Source organism: Canis aureus, chromosome 29, assembly GCF_053574225.1.
Source record: "Canis aureus isolate CA01 chromosome 29, VMU_Caureus_v.1.0, whole genome shotgun sequence".
Taxonomy (NCBI): domain Eukaryota; kingdom Metazoa; phylum Chordata; class Mammalia; order Carnivora; family Canidae; genus Canis; species Canis aureus.
In genome coordinates, this window is record NC_135639.1 from 41,131,441 (window position 1) to 41,152,638 (window position 21,198).

Genomic DNA, 21,198 nt, shown 5'->3' on the forward strand with positions numbered 1-21,198 from the left:
GTCTCTGCCTCATGGGACTCACAGTGGTGATAAGGAGCCTGTCTGGGCAGGAACAGGTTGTGCTGTTGGCTTGGAGCCTGGATCATGTGGCTTGGTGGCCGGAGCCAGGACAGGAAGGACTGCATGCAGGCCTTAACACTGATGGGTAAGGACTCCATCCCCAGCACCATTCCTGAGTTAATTACTCAGCACCCCTTAGAACATGGATGTCAGTGGGGTGCCAACCCTGCCGTACAACCCCTGCCTCACCCCCATTCCACGTTGCCTCTCATGTGAGAACTTTCCCGACTTCCCTGCAAAGAGGTGGCTCCTTGCTATTACTGGCTCCATTTAGACATGCCACCCGTGCCCTTCTCCTCGACATCCACAGGTGTTTACCCATCTGCTTGTTAATCAGTCAACTTCCAGAGAACAGTAGCTTGCCTGATTTTTCTTCAGCTTTGAAGGGAGCATGTGGAGGCTTCTAGGAAATGGCTGTTGTTTTTCTTTAGGTTTGCAGTAACATGCACATCACATAAAATTCCCCAGCCCAACCATTTTTAAGTACATGGTTCAGAAGTACATTCACATTGTTGTGCTATCTCCAGAACTCTTTTCGTCTTGCAAAACTGAAACTCTGTGTATTAAATAACTCCCACCCTCTTCCCTGAGACCCTAGGACCACTATTCCACCTTCTGTTACTATGAATTCAACTCCTCTAACTGCCTCAATTGGGTGGAATCATACAGAATTTGTCCTTTTGTTACTGGTGGTAAATGCCACTCCTAATCCTTTTCAAGCAGGAATGGCGTGTGTGGCCAGATCAGGTAGGCCACAGGAACCTGGGGAATGAAAGGCCTCTCTTTCTCCAAAGGCCCTCCCAAATGCCACATTGTCCTCATATCCTCTCTTAGCCCCTCAGGACTACTGTCACCCTGCTCTAGACCTAGGGGCATTCTCCTGTGCCTGGGCACTCTGGTCACCTGGGCACTTGTCCCTGGCATAAAAGGCTCCAACCCCCCATCCTGTAGCAGGCCAGGAAGATCCCAGAAGGCAGAGCCCACATCTGACCCACCTTTTCTGTCAGTGCCTTACCAGACCAGGGCCTGACACCTGCTAGGTGCACCTAGGGTTGCATTTGCTCAAATGCAGGGTATAAGAAGGAGCCAAGTCAGATTGAGGCCTCATTTCCAAACTCTGAAGAATGGCTCTGTGCTTGCCCTTCACCTCTGCACTCACTTTCTCTCCCCCTTCACTTTTGTTCTTTCCTTTTCAGCTCTGTCCCCTCTGAACAGTGCCAGGTTCCGTACCGAGAGCACTTGGCAACATCTATCCAAGGGAACAGGGTGATACTCTGTGGGAAGCTGCCCGTACTCACATCCTCACCTTCGTCTGGCCACCTGAAGCAGTGGGACGGGCATGAATTCACTGAGCTTAGGGCCAGTCTGGGTGATAGAGGGCCACATCTGTTCAGATGGTTGGCTTTCCTGGCCTTCCTTGCTTCAGATAAGGCCCAATGCTGGCTTTTTCCAGGTCTCTGAACCCAGGTGGCTGTGCATCTATGCTTCCTTCTCACTCTCCATTTTGTTCATCCCGCAGGGTAGCTTCTCTTGGGCACAGCTGATCCTGGGGGCTGGGGCAGTGCCACACTGAATTCATTTTTCTCCTAGGGCATAGAGTATTCTTTGTTCACTAGAATACTGGCTCAGCAAAGGCCATCTGCATGCCTGCATGAAAGGTTCTTGTTCTAAGCTTGGTATGATTAGGGGATGGCCAACTCAAATGCCCACAGGGATCAAGCAGGTGAGTCACTCTGTGGAGGCCACAGGGTCCATCATCCTGGGGGTGCTGGAGCATGCCCAGCCCGATTAAAAACAGAAGCAGACAATAAAAATCGAAAGCATTGGTGCATCATCCTTACTACCTTGTTTTGGAGCCAAGTGTGTATCATCATTTCACAAGTGTGGGAAATAAGAATATTATTCCTATCTTCTGGTTAAGGCAAAGGAGGTTTAGAAGGGTGCATGTCCAACTCTAAGGAGAGGACAGTGGGAAGTTTCCAGGAGGCTCAGGGGACTCTAGGGTCCCTTCTGAGACAGAAAGACCCCAAAGGTATTCTTCCCAGTACACTCCTGACAACCGAGTCAGCCTATGGTGGAGTCTGTTGATGGGTCTGCTGGCTGACAGGGCATGAGGCTGCCTTCCCGAGGATGCCTTCCCAAGCTGCCATCCAGACTCAGAAATGCCAGAAAGTTGCTCCTTAGAGTCACCTTTTCTCATCTTGTGGCCTTTTCCTGCAGCCCTTGTGCAGATCAGGAGCAGTTGGAGACTGTCTGTTTGACCCAGAAGCCACCAACTTGTGACCCCGTCTCTGGATCACCTGCTGAGAGCATGCACAGGGGTATGGGCCAGGGCATGGGCCAGGTTTGGAAAAAAGGAAACCTTACCTTTGATGCTTACTTGAAAACTTTTGCCACTACTTCATTCTGCCTTCCCAGTAATAATCACAATCTTCTTGATTTTTAAATTAATTTCAAAATGATTTATGGTCAGGAAGAGCCCTTGTGGTCCACCTTTGGCTTGGGCTGGGCATGTGGATCTGTAGTATATTACAGGTGAAGATCCTCAGAGCTCTGGTCCAGCATGAGGAGTGCCTGCTATGGAGTGATGTGGCCAGAAATGTGCCATTCACTTCAGTTACAATCTTCATGGACCCAGAATATCACCTCTCACTATCCACCAGATACAGGGAAGGCAGTACTCTCCTCTGTCATACATCCCCTGGGGAAGACCATAGGGAAAGGAAAGATAGAAAGATTCCAGAACTAGATAAAATATTTACAAGCCTTAGGCCTGGGGATTGGCTCTGGAACACCACCAGGGTGCTCTGTACCATGAACTGTACCAGGGTCTGCTGTGGTCCTTGGGGGAGCAGAGATGTGGAGAGCCTGGAATGCTCTGACTTAAGCTCTGATTCAAGACTTCAGCTCTGGGGGAAATCCTGCAGGTGCCTTTTGCTGATATACGGGGCCATGTTGCCTCTGAGTATTAGAGACTCAAGAGAGGAAGGCTTTGCTATCCTAACTCTGTACTTTCACCTTAGTTTTACTTTTCACTGCCCACAAGTACATCTCTGCTCAAATTTGGTCTTGACCTAAGACCAATGCAGAAAAAATTAGCTATGGTAAGTTGTATAGAAAACGAGCACCATGTCTCCTTGCCCCCACTCTCATCTCTGTTCTTGATGAGCCAACGCTGACCCAGTGAGGGTGTATTTGCTGCCAAAGCAAGCATGCTGACCCAGTGATTGGGATCAGAAGTGTATGTTCATTCCCAGTATTGTGTGTGCATAAGCACATGCATATGTAAAATACTGTTTACCCCTTTTGTATTAGGTCTCAGATAATTTGGGGGAAAAGCACAACTTGGGGCTTTGTTTCACCTCTAGGGCCACAAAATAACAGGAGAAAGGGCTTTAGAGCTGAACCAGAATGAGAAATCGTGCATGTGACACTGAACCAGGACCCACATCATGGTTTTGGTAAGACGGTTTCTGGCAGATGAGACACAGTCTCTCTCTCCAGGCAGAAGGGAGGCATGTCCTGGTCCTCTTTTTGGCTTTTTTACTGCCCTCTCCTGACTCTCCCCCACCTGTCTTTTTCAGGGATCACTTCTTTAGTTTCCTTTAAGTGTCCCTATGAAATAGTGGGATTTTGAGGGCAAAGTTTTCCTTTAAAGCCTGGTAAGATTTGGGGATTTATAGCTTGATAATCTAAGTACAAGACAGAAAAAAAACTTGTTAGGGGTGCCTGGATGTCTCAGTCAGTTAAACATCCAACTCTTGATTTCAGCTCAGATCATGATCTTGGGGTCATGAGATCAAGCCCCATGTCAGGTTCCACACTAGGCGTGGAGTCTACTTAGGATTCTTTCTTTCTCTCTGTCTACCCCTCCCCTTCTTTCTCTCTCTCTCAAAAAAGAAAGAGACTTTTTATCCTAATACCATGCAACAACCTTTCTCTATATACTTAGATTCTTAGTTATGGGAGGGAGCAGTCAATCTTTTTCAGATCTTTATTGTTTATTACATTTTAAGGCCCTGAAAAACCACACAAGAAACAAAACAATGAGACAAGATACTCTATTAAAAATCATCTCTTTCTGGATAAGATCAAGCCATTTGGAAAAGTGTGGAGGGACCTAGAGGGTCTTATGCTAAGTGAAAGAAGTCAGACCGAGAAACACAAATATCATATGATTTCATTTATGTGGAATATAAAAGAAATGAATAAACAAAAAGCAACATCAGACCCATAAATATGGAGAGCAAATTGATGGTTCTAGAGGGGAGGGAGGTAGGGGATTGGGCAAAATGGGTGACGAAGAGTGGGAGATACAGGTTTCCAGTTATGGCATGAACCGTCAGGGGAATGAGAGGCACAACACAAGGAATACAGTTAACGACATTGTAAGAGTGATGTATGGAGACAGATGGCAGCTACACACATGGCGAGCACAGCATAATGTGTGAACTTGTTGATCACTGTGCTCTGCTCCTGAAACTAATATAACATTGTGTGTTAGCTAGACTCAAAAAGAAAAGTCTCTTTCCTATTCTGATTATCTACTGGGGCAAAACCCAGTACACATTGACGGGCTGTGTTCCTAGTTTAGCCGTGCTTACTAGTTGGAGGGGTGAGGGCAATCAGCTTTCTTTTCTCTATGTGTCTCACAGAGTGGAGAGAGCTGTTTGAGAATCAGAGGGCTTAGCTACAAACATCAGCAGTGCCACTTGGTAGCTGTGTGATCTCAAGCAAATAACCTAACCTCTCTGGGCTACAAAATTCACCAAGTATTATCTTATTAAATATCATTGGATTACAGGCTTTGTCATTAACGAGGGAGAAGAGGTTGGCAAAGTTGACCCTGGCATCTTTGTATCCTCTATTATACCTGGAGGACCAGCTGCAAAAGCTAAAAAGCTCAAACCAGGTATGTCTTTTAAATTGCCAAAGACATTGCCTTGAGGAGCTGCTCTTTCTTTCCTTGATGGCATTATTAAGATGTTTTATTGTTCTAGGAGGGCAGATACTAGCCTTGAATCACATCAGTCTGGAGGGTTTCACGTTCGACATGGCTGTTAGAATGATTCAGAATTCTCCTGACAGCATAGAATTAATCATTTCTCAGTCAAAAGGTATGTCCTCACCTGTGTTCAGAAGCTGGAGAACCTCCTCTACTTTCAGAAGTTTGTCATTACCGGGAGGTACTAGATCTTTAAGTTTATGTAGGTTTGATGTTGCTTTTTTCATGGTGGTGGCTTGCAAAGAAGCACTGCTGTAACACAAAACAATAAGCTCTGCAGTTTTACAGGCAGAATGGACCCTACTGCTGCTTGCTCTGCCTGATTGGAGCAGCCTACTCCAATTCATTATCAGATATGACCAGTACGGCCATTGTGTGTTTTTCTGTCCACTTTTCTTGCATGACATGGAGGACATTGTTTTTGTCACCCAAGTCCTTATGGAAAGTGGCTGCTCCAGGGTTTTACAGAGTTGGGGCTTGGATGTAGCAATCAGCTGGGGAGGAGACTGGAGAGCAGTTCTTGGTCTTACCTGGTTAAGACTTGGCCTGTTGGAGATCATCCAAAAGAATAAAGTGTTTTTAAAAGATGTTTTTATTTATCCTTTAGGTAAATAGGAGAGCTCAACAGTTGCCCATATAAAAAATAATACGGTTATGTTTATTTGAAGCAGGTTCAGGGATGAGGGTAGAAGTAATGGGGGATGTGGGGCACCTGGATGGTGCAGTTGGTTGAGCATCCAACTCTTTGTTTCCGCTCAGGTCATGATCTCAGGGTGGTGAGATTGGGTCCCTGTCAGGCTCCACACTCAGGGTGGAGTCCGCTTGGGATTCTGTCTGTCTGTCTCTCTCTGTGACCCCCATCTCAAAAAAAAAAAAATCTTAAAAGAAAAAATAAAGGGAGTAATGGGGGATGTTAACATTCTGTTCCTTCCCAGTTACCTGGAATCACCACTGAGTTTTGGTTGAATGATCCTGTGATTGAACCACAGACTGCCTGTAAATCCAAGCTTCTGGATTTCTTTCTCACATTCTGGGTTGTCTGAACAATTTCCCCTTATGTACAGAAATGCTTCACATCACACCAGCCAACATTTTGTAGGTCTTAAATGTAGGCACCCCATTTGCCTTGTCCTCTGAAAACCATGCACAATCTCTCACTCTTGCACATGTTTTACACCATGGCCAGATGTTTTCCCCTGGTGTCACGGCTGTCCCTGGACAGAAGCCACAGGGGATGGGAGGTGGCAAAGCTGGAGCCTTGGTCATGTGACTTCCATCCTGTGGTTGGAGCTGACTCAGCGGTTTGGCCCTAGCTCTTGAAAAACACCAGTCCCAGTTCATGGTCTCTGTTGGATTTCCCAACACTGTCACTGTTCTTCCCATAATATTTTAGCCTTTCTTGCATTTCCCTCCATATTTTATTTTTTTATTTATTTATTTTTAATTTTTATTTATTTATGATAGTCACACAGAGAGAGAGAGAGGCAGAGACATAAGCAGAGGGAGAAGCAGGCTCCATGCACCGGGAGCCCGATGTGGGATTTGATCCCGGGTCTCCAGTATCGTGCCCTGGGCCAAAGGCAGGCGCTAAACCGCTGCGCCACCCAGGGATCCCTTTTTTTTTTTTTAATTCCCTCCATATTTTACACAGAAATAGGACAGAGAGGAGGAATGAAACCAACTTTTGTTGTCAGGAAATAATGCAGCAGAGTTGGGATTGATTCAGAGTCCTTTAAGGCTGGCCGTGGTGTTGGAAGGTGTCAAAAACTGGCACCCAGAGTCTGCAAGGCTCAAACAAGTTTCACACTAGAATTCTGGACAATGAGCATCTCATAATGCCTGTGAATACATGTCTTTCCACCCAGGGCCCCAGTTACCTGTTGGTAAGTCTGCCTTACCGCAGCTGGGGTTCCTTGCACAGCTGCAAAGGCTTCACTACTGTGAATTTCTATCTGGTTAGCTTGCTGTTTGGGCAGGTGCTCTAGACTGGAGGTCAGAGATAGGACAGATAACATTCGCATCATAGGCAGCCATCACTCTCTGTGACAGATTGAGTTTTCATTCCCCAGAGAAGGTCTCCTAGTTTGTACTTCCATGAGGCAGGCTCACGTACAGCTTGACTTTTTAATTCAATCATAAGTTCCATCCTCATCTCTCATGGAGGGTATGGAAGAAAATGAACAGATGCTTCCAACATTGTCAGAAGGGCAATGATGGTAGAATCTGTGAATGAGGTCTCTAGGAATAAGGCATTATGGAACGGTGGCCCCACCATTCCCTCTTGAATACTTTTAGGCTTGGATAACTTCTAATCTAATTCATTAAATTACAGTTCATTCAATGTGTGAGTGGGTGCTAATGAGTTAGTATCACAAGTAAACTTACTTGTATGTTCTATATATGTATCTAAAGAAAATCAGACTATTCAGCCTTCCTCCCATGTACATTTGTTAGACAGCTAATGTTAGCATATTAATAGTAAATACCTTTATTGGAGCTCTACTATGTACTAAGCTAATTTCTCTTTATCTCTCTCTCTCTCTGCATGTAAAATCTCTCTCTTTCTCATATGTAATTTCTAAGCCTTACACACCCCAAGAGGTAGCTGATATAATCTCTACTTTCATTCAAAGGAAACTGAGGTCCAGAAATGTTAGGTACCTTGCCCCAGGTTTTACCTATTGATTCACAACCTCATGTTCTTTCCCTTGTTCTGTGCCAGGTCAGGGGTCAGACATGGGGTAAATAGGAATCAGTGGCTCAGCCTTTGCCCACAAGGAGTCCACCATCTTGTTATTACCAAGTCCTCCCCAAAGGACCTAACATGTTGGTCTTTGGATCACATGTTGATTACTGCTGTGCTCATTGGGATTTCTGGAAGAGGCTGAATGTAAGGGCTCACTACCACATGCTGGCTGTGAGATCCCGGGCAAGCTACTTAATCCTTTTGACTCTGCTTTCTCATATTTGAAGTGTAATAACACATTCCTGATGGATGTGTTGAAAAGACGGGAAGATACATACATATAAAATGTGTGTGCTTGTGCATGTACATGTGCATGTGTGTGTATATTGCCATCACCTGACAAGAAATTAATAAGATAGAGCTGGCATTATTAACTCTCCAGCTGCTCCTATGTTTTCATAGTTAGGTCACAAACCTCTACTTAGGTTTCTAAATCACACCCAGAATCTTCCTTTTCTCTATTCTACATGCATTATCCTTCCTGAGGTGCTAAACTCACATCATTCCCAGCAGCCATAAAAGGTCTCTCTGTCATTGGAGGAAAATCCCATGTACACTGAGATACCAGCCTTGCCAAGCTGTTGACTTATTGGCTTGTTTTTATAGGTATCTGTGGAAATACTCCAGGGAAGGAAAAGAATAACATGGCCAATTCTGGAGTCTTCTCTACAGACAGCCTGAGCAATGGGCACCAGGGAAGTTCCTTGTCACACACACAAGACCGGGGGAAAAATTCTGAAGAGCTTGAAGTGGTTCAGACTCAGAGCTTACTGCCCAGGGAGAGGCTTCAGCTTCCTCCTCTGCCATTAAAGGTAGTCATCTCTTTGGTTCATTCTCTAGAATTTGGAGGAAAGAGAACAGGGTGCAGAGCCCAACAGTCCTGGCTCCAAGGTACCTCTTTGCTCTCTCTTTGCCATGCCAGCTAGACAGAATGTATTTAATCCATCTGATGCTCAGCTTTCTCATATGCAAATAGAAATAAATGCCTGCATTGCGTAGTTTTTGAGAAGAAAATTAAGGGGAAAAGGCAAAGCTCTTAGTGCAGTGCTTGGGTCGTAGGACTCAGTGTTTGAACCTCCAGTGTCCTCAGCCACTGATTATAATTGTTACTGGTAATAACATTGGTTGCCACCAAGGGCAATGAATGGACAGACATCCCACATATTCTTGGTCTGTAGTTGGTCCTTGAGCTGCAACTCAAGGGCTTTGCTCTTGATAACAGCAGTGAAGAAGAAGACAAGGCCAGCTTTGGGATAGAGGGTGGACCCCACTCACCACACCTCTGACACCATTGCAATTTTCACCCCAGAAGGAATTTTGTCGGCAACTGAGTGGAATTAGCACCAGATCTCACAGGTTTTGTGACACTACACTCAGTCCCCACAAGAATGCCTCTGTATGAGATGCCAATGACAAGTAGTAGGTCCCCAGGTTACCTTGTCTGAAGTTAGCTACAAATTGAAGGTTCCCATGTCCCCTCCGTGAGTTTGATAATTTCCTAAAGCAGCTCATAGAATCCAGGAAAAACCGTTTCTTGTTACTTCCCATTTATTATAAAGGATGTTTTAAGGGGTACAAATGAACAGTCAATGAAGAGATGCATAGGGGCAAGGTCTAGAATGGTCCTGAGTTCAGGACTTCTGTCCCTGTGGAGTTGAGGTATGCCATTCTCCCAGCACATATATATGTTCACCAACCCAGAAGCTCTCTGGACCCCATGCTTTTGGTATTTTTATGGAAACTTTATCACATGGGCATGATGGATAATTATTAAATTAATAATTTAATCTCCCTCGCCTCTCTTCTCCTCTGTGGAGGGGGTGTGGGGTGAAGTGGAAAGTTCCAAGCTTTGAATCATGACTTGGTCTTTCTGGTAACTAGCCCCCATACTGAAGCTATCCAGAAACCCACCAAGAGCTACCTCTTTAGAAGAAAAGACCATAATCCAAGAAATTCCAAGGGATTTGAGAGCTCTGTGTCAGGAACTAGAGTCAAAGACCAGATATTAGAGCAAGAGATGCTCCTAGTCTCTTAAGACTTAGGAAATTACAAGGGTAAAGAGAGTTCTATGCCAGGAAGTGAAGAGAGGCCAATATATATATTTGCTATTATTTCATACCATGGTGGCAGCCAGCATTTGGGGGTGAGTGAGGACAATATTGTCACTCTCTACCTGTGCTCAGATAGGTTATGTCCCTCTCCTGAAAGCACAGCTCCTATCATGTGCTCTTTGCCTTAGAACTACTCTCTAGATTTCATCAGCCACTTCCTCCTCTCACTTCTCAGGCTCAGAGAAGGGAATAGCACCTACTGTTTCTAGCCCCAGGGTGCCTGGCTGTTCTTACAGGTTTCTTTAAATGCCAACATCTCTGAAAGCAGGCCTCCTCATATAAACTCTCCTCCGTGGCCCAGGTTGAGCGTGTACACTTTTGCTTTCTTGCTGGGACTGAAACAGGCGAGTTATCCCACCTCTCTCCACCTCATTTTTATCCTTTGTGAGTAGAGATAGTGTCGGTCCACAGAGCTGTGGAGATAGAAGGGCCTTGCAGCAGTGCTCCAGGAATGTTAGCTCCTTCCTAATTGGCCATGGGCTCAGCTGGATGTGTACCCCTTGAAGAGCAGGATGACGGGTCAGCAAGAGAATACTCCTAACAATGGACATTTATTGGGAGAGTAACCATGTGTCAGGCAGCATCCTGAGTAACCTACATGTGTTCTGTCACACAAGCTTCATTACAAGCCTATACAATCATTATTATCATCATCAACTCTTTTGGCAGGTGGGGTGCCTGAGGCACAGAGAGGAAAGGAACAAACCCAAAGTCTCTCAAGGAGTAAGAGGCAGGGCTGGGATTTGAATCCAACAAGTTGGACTCCAGAACAGAAGCCTTCACCCGGGGGGCTGTACTTCAGAAGGCGCTCCCCCCCTTGACAGGAAGCAGGGCCAAGAGGGATTCAAGTTGGGGCCTCTGAGGTTGTATGAACCCATGAGCTGATTTTTGGTGAGCAGTTGAAGGGAGCAGTGGTGTTCCAAAGCCACAGCTGACCGTGGCACAGGCTGTAGAACCTATACAAGCCAGGCTCTTTTTTTTTTTTTTTTTTTTTTTAAGCCAGGCTCTTTTGGGCCACGGGATCAGCTTTGTGTGCAAGTAACTTTCTGTGGGATAGGTGAGTTTACACTCCCACTTTGGACTTCAACCTCAGTGGTTGCTTTACTCTTTGAATTTTAAAGTTTGGGCAAAACACCTTGCAAGACTGTGCAGTGTGGAGTGTCTCTGGAACAGTTGGAGTCTCATTGGTTCTATACAAATCTCTTTGGAACCTCTTCTGTTGGGTTGATAATTTTCTAGTTTACTTCAGTCTGTTTATTTTCCTATTGTATTAATGGTATTTTCCAATATGGTGAACCAGGAAGCACTAAGCAGACGGGGCGGGGGGGGGGGGGGGGGGGGGAGTTGGGGGGGATAAGACAGAAGGCTGGGAGTACTCACAGCTCCATCTTCTGGCCACAGTTCGTTAATAGTTTCTCCCCCACTAAACAGTAGTTCAGTTGGGGCAGGTCTGTCTTACCAATGCTGTTCCCTCAACTTGCACAATGCCTGACATATAACCAGTGCTCAATTAATGTTATTGCATGATTGGATGAATGAATAAACAAATCACCCATGGTTATTGTTATAGCACTGAGCTAAATTCCTGCCATGTGGTAGATAATTCTTGTCTTCTGTCCTTCTGTCAGGTATTCAACCACTGTTAAGTAGAGCCCCAGTGCAGCTACTCTTGCTAGGGATGACTGGAGTTCCTCCTGAGGTTGTCTTCTGCTCAAGAAGCTGCTGTGTATTTGGTATCGAACATCACTTAGCTGGTGTCATGTGTGAAGCTACCAAGAAGTGCCTAGATTGCTTTAGTTCTCCAAGTGATATTTGCATCCTGAGTGGAAACAGGAGGGTAACTACATTTATTGCGCCCTGCTCTGTGTTGGGTATGATTCACAGTCACATTAGAAGGGCATTTTCTGTGGATTGGGAAACCAAGGGTGGAGAGACCAAGGGACTGGTCCAAGATCATATAGGGAGGAGCTGATAAAGCTGGGAATGATCCCTGTTGAGCCCTGAAACTCATGCTTCTTTCTGTAATGCAATGCTGACGAGAATGAAGAGTTGCTATCTGCTTATGGAGGGCAAGTATCTTCATGCCTTCTTTATTTTCATTTGTTTTTCAGGGGCAGGGTGCTGGCTCTTCTTGTCCTCCACCACCTTCAGAAATCAATGCCAATGAAATCTACTTTGTGAAACTTGTTAAAGAAGATGGGACACTTGGATTCAGTGTGACTGTAAGAATTATTAGGCAAGATTGGGAAGTACACAGTTGTAAAAATGTTCATCTGGAGCCTTTGTGGGCATCCCATTCATATGGCAACCTCTGGTAATGTGCTCAAGCAGCACATGGGGAGTAGGGAGCCAAGAAAGTCAATGGGGCCTCTGTGGGGGACAGAGGCAAACTGGGAGGTGCAGGACAGACTTGGGCACTCCAAGCAGTGTGGGTGGGATTGGGTGATGGGTCTTGGTTCTGTGGTTATACTGCACAACAAAGAAAGGGCAGCAGAGTGAGACTGCAGGGACATAAGACAAAGTGAGTGAGGTGATCCATGGTCATTCAGAGAAGGGTCACAGTGTAGCCTAATATTCCTGCTTCCAAGGGCAGAATAGTCAAATTGGTCAGACCAGAGTTCAAGATGGCCACTTTGCATTGGTTTCTGAGCTTATCTGCAGACCTTGGAGGAGAAAGGGAAAAAACTGTACAGGAATAATAAAATTGTAGTTCATTCTAGGATTGTATCTACAAACCAAGACTCAAGCATATAGGACCTGCCAGGCCAGCCTCTGGGCCTGTGACTGCATCTATACCTATGCTGCTTGCTGCTTAGGGAGAGACCATATGGTGCATTGATGTGACTTGGATTTCTGAGCACCTGCTACAGGCTGCTGCTAGGCTGGAAGCAGCACAGCTCCCTCATGCCAGCTGTGTTGTTATACTCCTTATGGACATCTAACCTTGTTGCACAGCAGACAATGTAGTCTGAACAAACAAGTGAATATATGAGGTGTCACATGGAGATGAGGTAATGGGATAGATCTGGGTAGCCAGATGGGGGATTTCTTTGGGAGATTAGGGAGGCTCTGTCAGGAGGGAGCAGACAGGTGGTGACACTTTCATTGTGTTTTCCAGGGTGGCATTAACACAAGTGTGCCCTATGGAGGTATTTACATGAAATCCATTGTTCCTGGAGGGCCAGCTGCCAAGGAAGGACAGATCCAGTGGGATGAGGGATGGAGTCATGTTGGGAACTGCATTCTGTGGTGTGATGAGCCCTGGCCTGGGAGCTACAGCCTCCAGGCCTTACCTCACTCCCACCCTAGAATTTGTGCAGATGATTGCCTCTCCAAGTCTTGGTTTCCTCACCTGGGAAAGGGGCTGACTCAACCTGGCCTACCTCCATGATAAGTTAACAAGGGGATGAAATGTTTGTAGTGGCACACTGGGGAGCATAAGGTGATTCTAAAATATGTGATTTTAAATAAGCTTGTTGCTGTTTGGCCTTCAAGGGAGAAAGTAGTGCTTCCTGTGGAGGGCAGAGTGTGCATTGATGATCCCCACTTTAGTATCCATAGAGGACAATGACAAGTCTCCTCTCTGCCTTTCCTCATGTCCTCTGCTCTGAAGCAAGGGGGTGATTTTTATTGCTCTCCAAAATGGCAAGTTGAGCTAGAAAGGGCACCCAGGATCTTAGTTATCTCTATTTTCTCAAGAATTCTCTTGTTCCTAGCATCAACCAGGTCTTTCTGGCCTGTTTTGAAATGTAAAAAAAATCCTGGAGATATAAATATTACCCCTAAGTGACTTGAAAGTGCTTTCAAAAATGGTTTCACAGGAAAATAGGAGAAAGGATTTAGTTATACAGAGTTGGCTCAACCCCTCTGTGAACCAATAATAGAAATTTCTGTGTCATTGATCTATAAAGGTGTTCAGAGAGGTGGCTGGCAGCCAGGCCCCGTTGGGGATCCTCACAACTCTGCTTCCTGTTCCCCTTTGAGGCTGCATGGAAGAGTGCTGGGCAGGGACTTTCAGGAACAGTCATTTTTACAGCCTCCAGAGCTTGGAGAAATGACTTCTGTCCCCCTTCCAGGTGACCGGCTCTTGCAGGTGCATGAAGTGGGTCTGTGTGGCCTCACCCACAAGCAGGCTGTGCAGTGCCTCAAGGATTTTGGGCAGGTGAGTGCCGCATTAGTGGGAGCTGTCCTTCCTTCCAGAGCTTTCCGGGACAACATCAGAAGCTGTGGTTGCCTCTGGGTGGGAGGCAGATGGGGAGGTAACAAAACAAGACTTTCTTCTTTGTCTTATTTTCTCTTTTACTTCTTCACTTTTCTATGGTGATGTGAAAGCCAGGAGGAAGTAGACAGATTCTCCAAGAAGAATACCTTGTCCCCTGCAAAGAGCCTTGAAAAGCTAGCTTTCCACTTGCCTAGGTTCTGAAATCAGACAGCTGAACAGAGATGATATGGTGGAGCGACATCTCCCACCTGGCTCTGGCTGCCCCTTAACACTCTCTGCTCCAGCCCAAACTGACCAATGCTTCCATCTGCTCTCAGGCCCTGTCACCAGCTGGCCTTTGTACTTGCTGACACCATCTCTCCAGTTCATGCTAGTCCCATCTCCCTGGGAAACTCAGGTCATATTGTCCCGGTATTCTTATCGCAGTGAAGTAAAACTCAGAGCTGAAGGCATTGACCCCTTATAGACTCCTTATTCTACGTGATGCCCAAGCAACATCTGGATGTTACCATGCTGCGTTCAGTTCTCTGGCTTGAGGGTTGGAGCCTTTTCATGCTTCAGTGTCCTAAACCACAGAGCTGGCATTGCCCTCTAGGTAACTGGGGAATTGGCAGAGATGGAAAGGACTCCTGTGGGCCCTTCTGGCAAAATGAGGGAGCAGGAGGGCCCCTGTTTGCTTCCTTTCCCAAAGCAGTCTTCTGGTTCGCAGTGAAATTGACTCATACTGGCCACCTTGGTTGACCTATCTTGGGAACAGAGTCATAATTTATTAGTACTTGCTGTTCCTTAGACTTTTGCTAATGAACCTGATTAGAGAAGATTCTTCTTGCTTGCTGCCAGAAACTTGCTGGCAGTGATGACAGGTAGGAATTGTTGCTCTGGGATCATGGGCTTGGTGCTGAATGACAATGGCAACAGAAGGACGTTAGCAGGCCCAAGTCCCCTGAATGGAAGCTTAATATTTCTAAAAAGCGTCCAGGTGATATCTAGCCACTGGTTCCTGAAGTAAGCTTTGTGTAACAAGAGTGTGTGGGGAAGAAGGGTGGGAAATCAAACCAAAAGAAAGTGGGAGGTCAGATTGGCATAGGTCTGGGATACCTGCCAGGAGTTGGATTCTAGGTGATGGGAAACATTAGAGACTTTTGATCAAGAGTGTTGCATGTTCAGTTTGTGTCTTAGATCAAACCATGTGTAACAATGGGGGGAATGGCCTGAGGAGGAGGAGCTAGGGCCCAGGAAGCCAGGTTAACTAGAGCTTGTCACAGTCCTGCTGGGCACTGACAGTAGGAGAGGGAATGGAGGAGGGGGAGTCCTGGGGAAGACGTTTCTGATGGTGAACAGGCAAGTCTTAGGAACTAGGCATTTGGAGAGCTGTAGGGCGGGCTGGAGAAGGGGGCGAGCTGTATCCTGGCAGGTGTGGCCACTGGGAGGTTAGTTGAGAGGTGGTTCCATGTTCTGAGAAAGCAGATACAAGGGGAGGAATGTTTTAGGCAGAACAAAGAGTGGATAGTGAGGGTGAGAGAGGGGAAGATGAATTTGGCTTTGAATGCATTGAAATGGAGCTACATGTGTTACCTCCAGGAACGTTTGTCCAACAGATAGTTGAAAATATGGCTATGGATCCCAACAAGTGGGTTAGATTGGAGATTTTAATTTGAGATTCAAATGAAGCTGCTATTGGAAGTATCAGAAATTTAAGAAGCACTTGCAGGGTAAAGGGAGAGCCTCCTGGTTGCCATATCATGTGCAAATGGAGTTTGTTCACCCATCTTCCAGGTTGCAAGACTCGTCTTAGAGAGAAGAGGCCTCAGGACCGCCCAACAGTGTCCTTTTGCTAAAGACAGGATGGGAGATGAATGCATGGCGGTTTCCTTGGCAACAGCCTTGCCTGGCAGGCCCGCGGGCTGTGTCTCAGTGACAGATGGTGAGAGGAGAGAGAATTGAGTGTTACTATTGTTTTGTCATCCTCTGCGGCTTTTGAATTCTCAACTCTAAAGGGAAGGTAGGAAGGCTTCCTCTGGGTTCTCAAAAGATAGTGAGCATGATGCGGCTGGCATTCAGATTGGCGGTGGAAACCAATCTAATGGAATAAGTTTCGGGGAAAAAATGCATTTTTCCAAAATGATTGCCAGGCATGATTCTCCTCCATGCCTTCTGAGGTCTCTCAATCAGCTGTCTGAATGCTAGTGTATAAATATTTAGGAATAAAATTGGAACAAAAGGGTCGGGCATTTTCTGACCAAATCTCCACATTTTAACTAAGATATCCATCACAAAAGATCTGGGATGTGATGAGGCAGGCAGGCTGAGAGGGGAAGGTGCTCAGAGCTTATTTTTATCATCATGTAAAACAGTAACTCTCCATCAATTTGCAGGGACATCATGGCATATCTTCTGATGGGTTGCCTCTCTGCACTGCCCTGTGATTGTTTCTTGCTAGGAAAACATGTACTCCCTTAGTATTTCATGATTTGGACCTTAATCATTTTTCAATCTCCTGTTAGGGATTTTCCTGAAGATGTGAGTCAGGTTGGATGCACAGTAGCCATATGAGTGATAGGGTTGGGTGGAGTGGGGCACGCGTGCATAAGACAAGTCTGTTTCCTCTTTCGTGGCTCCTGTGCTCACTCCAGAGAGGCCCTCCGACAAACTCACTATCAAATGAGGTGGGGGGAGTGTCTCATGGCAGTGATGGTGAAATTGGTCATATGTTATACCTGGAACTAAAAGCTTCAGATGCTTTCATTCTCACCCCAAATTAAAGTTTATGAGACAGTGCTCTGTCCTATTGATTCATTGCCAAATGGAAGGCAGACTAGGAGAGACCCAGAGGCCTCTTCTTGGACTAGTGAGGTTCCTGGGCAGTGTCCGTCTTTGCTGCCTGGAGGCAGCTGTTTTGTTTTATGGTCTGTCCACGTGGCTAAACAAAATAGCAGCTAAAACATTTTGACAGAGTTGACCAGAATTTTCTCCACAGTCTAATTATGCAAAATTTTGTTTCAAATATACTAAAGACAATTGAGGTTCTAAAGGAGTAATGGCGGGATCCCTGGGTGGCTCAGTGGTTTGGTGCCTGCCTTCAGCCCAGGGACATGATCCTGGGGTCCCGGGATCAAGTCCCACATCGGGGTCCCTGCATGGAGCCTGCTTCTCCCTCTGCCTGTGTCTCTGCCTTTTTCTCTCCCTCTCTCTCTGTCTCTCATGAACAAATAAATAAAATCTTTTAAAAAAATAAAGGAGTAATAGGAATATATATAGGTTTTACTAAATGATATAGGCATATTGTATATGTCTATAAACTATATATTTACACATAAACCTTACTGATTATCTATAATTGCTTTGTCCAATAGGGCAGCTACTTGCTATGTTGGCTATTGAGTACTTGAATATAGCCAATCCAAATTGATAAAATATATATTTGATTTTTGAAGACTTAGTTCATAAGGATGCAAAATATCTCAATACTTTTTCATATTGATTACTTGTTAAAATGGCCATATTATAGATATATTGGTTACATATACTATATGGTTAAGTTTATTTTACCTATTCCCTCATACTTTTTAAAATGTAGCTATTTGAGAACTGAAATTACACATGTGATTCACATTTGCAGCTTGCCTTTTATTTCCCTTAGCATCGGAATGGACTCTATCATAAAAATGAGCAAGATGAAATCTTTTTATGTAAAACAGAAATAATTCATCTATTTGACCATTTACATTTTAAGGCTAGTTAATTTCATTGGGAATCTACTAAGGAATTTATCTTGTCCACCTCCCACAACACAGGTCCAAAGTTTGAAGTCACTCTGAAAAAAAATGCCAGTGGTTTGGGATTCAGCTTCGTGCAGATGAAGAGAGAGAGCTACAGTCATCTCAAGAATGATCTTGTGAGGATTAATAAGAGACTCTTCCTGGGGCAGCCAGCTGAGGAGAATGGGACCATTGCCGCTGGTGACATTATCCTGGCTGTGAATGGAAGGCCTATAGAAGGCCTCGTTTTCCAGGTAGGAGACCATGCAGCCCATATGTATGCACACTGACACCAACCATGCCTCTTTCAGGTTCTCCCACCATAAGGAGTACTTTGCCCTCTTGAAAGCATACCTGGAACCTGGATCATACAAAGAAAGCAATTGGTAGAACATTCTCACATTTAATTTTCTGTCTCAGTTCTTGAATAGCTAACCTTGAGTAAGCCTTGCTTCTAATTAGGTTTATAATGAAACTGAAGACAAACCCTAGCTGTATGCTGACTAAAGCCCTCCAAACATTCTAGAAGGTGGATGTGTGGGCTGAAGAGACTACAGTGGGTCCCTTTCTGCCCTTCTTCTCATTTTTCTATTAAATTTATATTTTGATGTGTAGTGTTACATCGGTTGTCCTGCATACAACGGTTGTCCCAGTTTTTACATATGATAAAAAAAATGTAATTTAAAAAAGAGTAAAAAGTGGACACTTCTCTGGGCACCTGGGTAGCTCAGTCAGTTAAGCATCTGACTCTTGATCTCAACTCAGGTCTTGATACCAGGGTTGTGAGTTGAAGCCCTGCATGGATCCCACTTAAAATAAAAGTAGACACTTCTCAATGTTTATAGCACAGTATCTCAATGGAATATTGTGCATATCAGTCAGGGTCCTGGATTGAAAGTGAGTCATATGAGGAGAATTGAATAAGGCTGTGATCTGGTTGTTGGGAAGCTCAAGGGAGAGTGTAGAGCCCTGGAGCTAGGAACAGTGGGTGCAATTATCTCTCTACCCCTCCCAAGTCCAAAAGCATATAGGAAGGAGCAATTATTCAACCAGGGAAACTGAGAAAGCTGGTGAAGTGGATCTGATGACATAAGCTATGACATTTACTGAGGGACCTAGCCATTCTGTAACAATCCCATGTGGAGGAAGGTGGGAAAATACGTACCCACATCCTTTTCTTCCTAGCTCTGATTCCTACCCATGCTTCCATTGGCTGAGCCAAGAGGAAGCCCCTCCCTCTCCTCCTATCTCTGATCCCACCCATGCTTCTATTGGCTGAGCCCAATAGGAAGCTTCTCTGCAGTCTGCACAGACCCACCTCCAGAACACAGAGCAAGGTGGAGAATGGCTTTGGGCTGCATGGTGAGGGATGGAAAATCCCCAGGATGGCATATGTTGGGTGGCAATACTTTTATCTCTTTATTTTGTGAGCCAAGAACTATTTCCTGAGAACCAAACCTGGGTCAGCAGCTCTGTGAGGAGCTAAAGACACAGAGGCACGAGTTCATATATTCTCAGAGCCTGTAGTGGGGTGGGACAAACAAGAAAACAGAAATGACTGTGTAAAACAAGTGTCATGAGAAACAAAAATGCTTGCCCCAGGGAACAGTGCAGGGAAGCACATTCTGTGGAAGTCCATTGCCAGTAAGAGGGTATTAGGTGGTGTCCAGATCAGTGATTCTCAAGTTGGAATCATATTGCCTTTCAAGGAACATTTGGCAAAGTTCAGATATATTTGTGGTTGTCACAATGGCAGGTGTCAGGGACATCAAGTGAGCAAAGACCAGAGATGTTGCTTGACATTCTTCAGTGAACAAGGCAGCCAGCCCCCACAACAGGGAGTTATCCAGCCTAAAATGTCAGTACTGAGAGTTTGAGAAATCCTGGTGTAGATAGGAAATAGGAACTACCAAGGCAACTTGAAGCCCTGGGCTCTGAGAAAGTGGGTTGGAGGAAGAGGCTCAGCGTAGCTGGAGCTTAGGATGTGGGAGCAGCGGGAGCAGGTGGGAGAGAGAGAGTGGGGTGAGAGGCAGCAGCAGGTAAGAACAGGTCCTGTGTGCTGTGTTGCAGAGCCTGTTGAATGTGACATGAGACAGAGAGGGGGTTCAGTGGGAGAGGGACCTGGTTATGTCTGCATTTTGGAAAGAGCTCTCTTGAACACTGTGGGGGGGGGGGGCGAGTGACACTGGAGGAGGCAAGGAGCAGAGAGGAAGGCACTGCAATTTCATAGGTGAGAAGTTCTGAGTGCCTGAACTGAGCTGTGGAGGACAGCTCAGGGCCAAGGATGAAGCTTTAGAGATTGGGGTGGTGGAGCGTACATGCTGATGGCTCCTGAGATGAGGGGGCTGCTGAGAGGAGAGGAAGTTTGAGGTGATGAATAGCTATTTGTTTGAGTCACTCTCTCAGTAAAGAAAAGGCATCAGTACTGACAGGTGCTGCCATGAAAAGGCCCTGGGCAGACCCTGGTCACTTCTAGCCCAGCATGGGTGTGTGTGTTACCTTCATGGGAACCTCAGGTCATGGCTTTGGATTCTCTCACCTTAGGAAATCAGGCCCATAACATTATTCTCTAGAGTTCTCTGGAGCCGAGAAGCAAATTAAGGGGACAGTGCCAGAGAGATATACCACCATATCCAACCACAGATTCTGGTTTCTTGTAGGAGGTGCTCCACTTACTTCGAGGGGCCTCACAGGAAGTCACGCTCCTACTTTACCGACCCTCTCCAGGTGCACTGCCTGAGATAGACCAGGGATGGCAGATAAGATGCGATGCCCTCTAGTGCCTTCAAGCACCTCTTTTCTTGTCTGGTGGGTCCTGAGAAACCCAACTTTTTTTTAGGCAGGATTCAATGCCATCTTATTCCACTGGGGCAGGAAAATATCTAGCCTCCAAACCTCAGTTAATCTGTGAGAAGTTAATGAGAACCTATGCCCATCTTCTCCTTGCCCCCTCCCCCACTCTGCCTCTCCAATGTTTGTGTCTTCCTGTAGATAGTCATATATCCAGATTTTTGTCTGTGAAACTTCTAGAGCCAGGCTTTCTGGTGGACAGAGCATCAGAGGGGAGAAATCAGGAGCAATACAAAACCAGACTGAGGAAAGGTACAAATTTCCATTTGGAGGGATGAAATGGAGAACAGGATGTAGGTCCAGCTTTAAAGCATGAATTAGATATGCATGGTCAAGGCAAAGAAGAAGCATTGAAATCAGAAAAATTCAGAATTTTTGCTTTGACACCCGTATTAGATTCTCCAGAGAAATAGAATCAATAAGGTGTGTGTGTGCAGAGGTATGGG

The 21,198-nt window shown here is 45.6% G+C and overlaps 1 protein-coding gene across 1 annotated transcript in view; it reads left to right on the plus strand.

Moving 5' to 3' along the window:
• Nucleotides 1-21,198, plus strand: part of FRMPD2 (FERM and PDZ domain containing 2) — a 113,387-nt gene that overhangs the window by 80,794 nt on the left and 11,395 nt on the right. Inside the window, 11 exon segments of the mRNA XM_077878645.1 lie at nucleotides 2,281-2,381; nucleotides 3,429-3,521; nucleotides 4,865-4,972; nucleotides 5,061-5,177; nucleotides 8,418-8,623; nucleotides 12,040-12,144; nucleotides 13,041-13,126; nucleotides 13,991-14,084; nucleotides 15,921-16,068; nucleotides 17,939-18,156; nucleotides 20,563-20,673. Of these exon segments, the coding sequence (XP_077734771.1) occupies nucleotides 2,281-2,381; nucleotides 3,429-3,521; nucleotides 4,865-4,972; nucleotides 5,061-5,177; nucleotides 8,418-8,623; nucleotides 12,040-12,144; nucleotides 13,041-13,126; nucleotides 13,991-14,084; nucleotides 15,921-16,068; nucleotides 17,939-18,156; nucleotides 20,563-20,673 (1,387 nt within the window).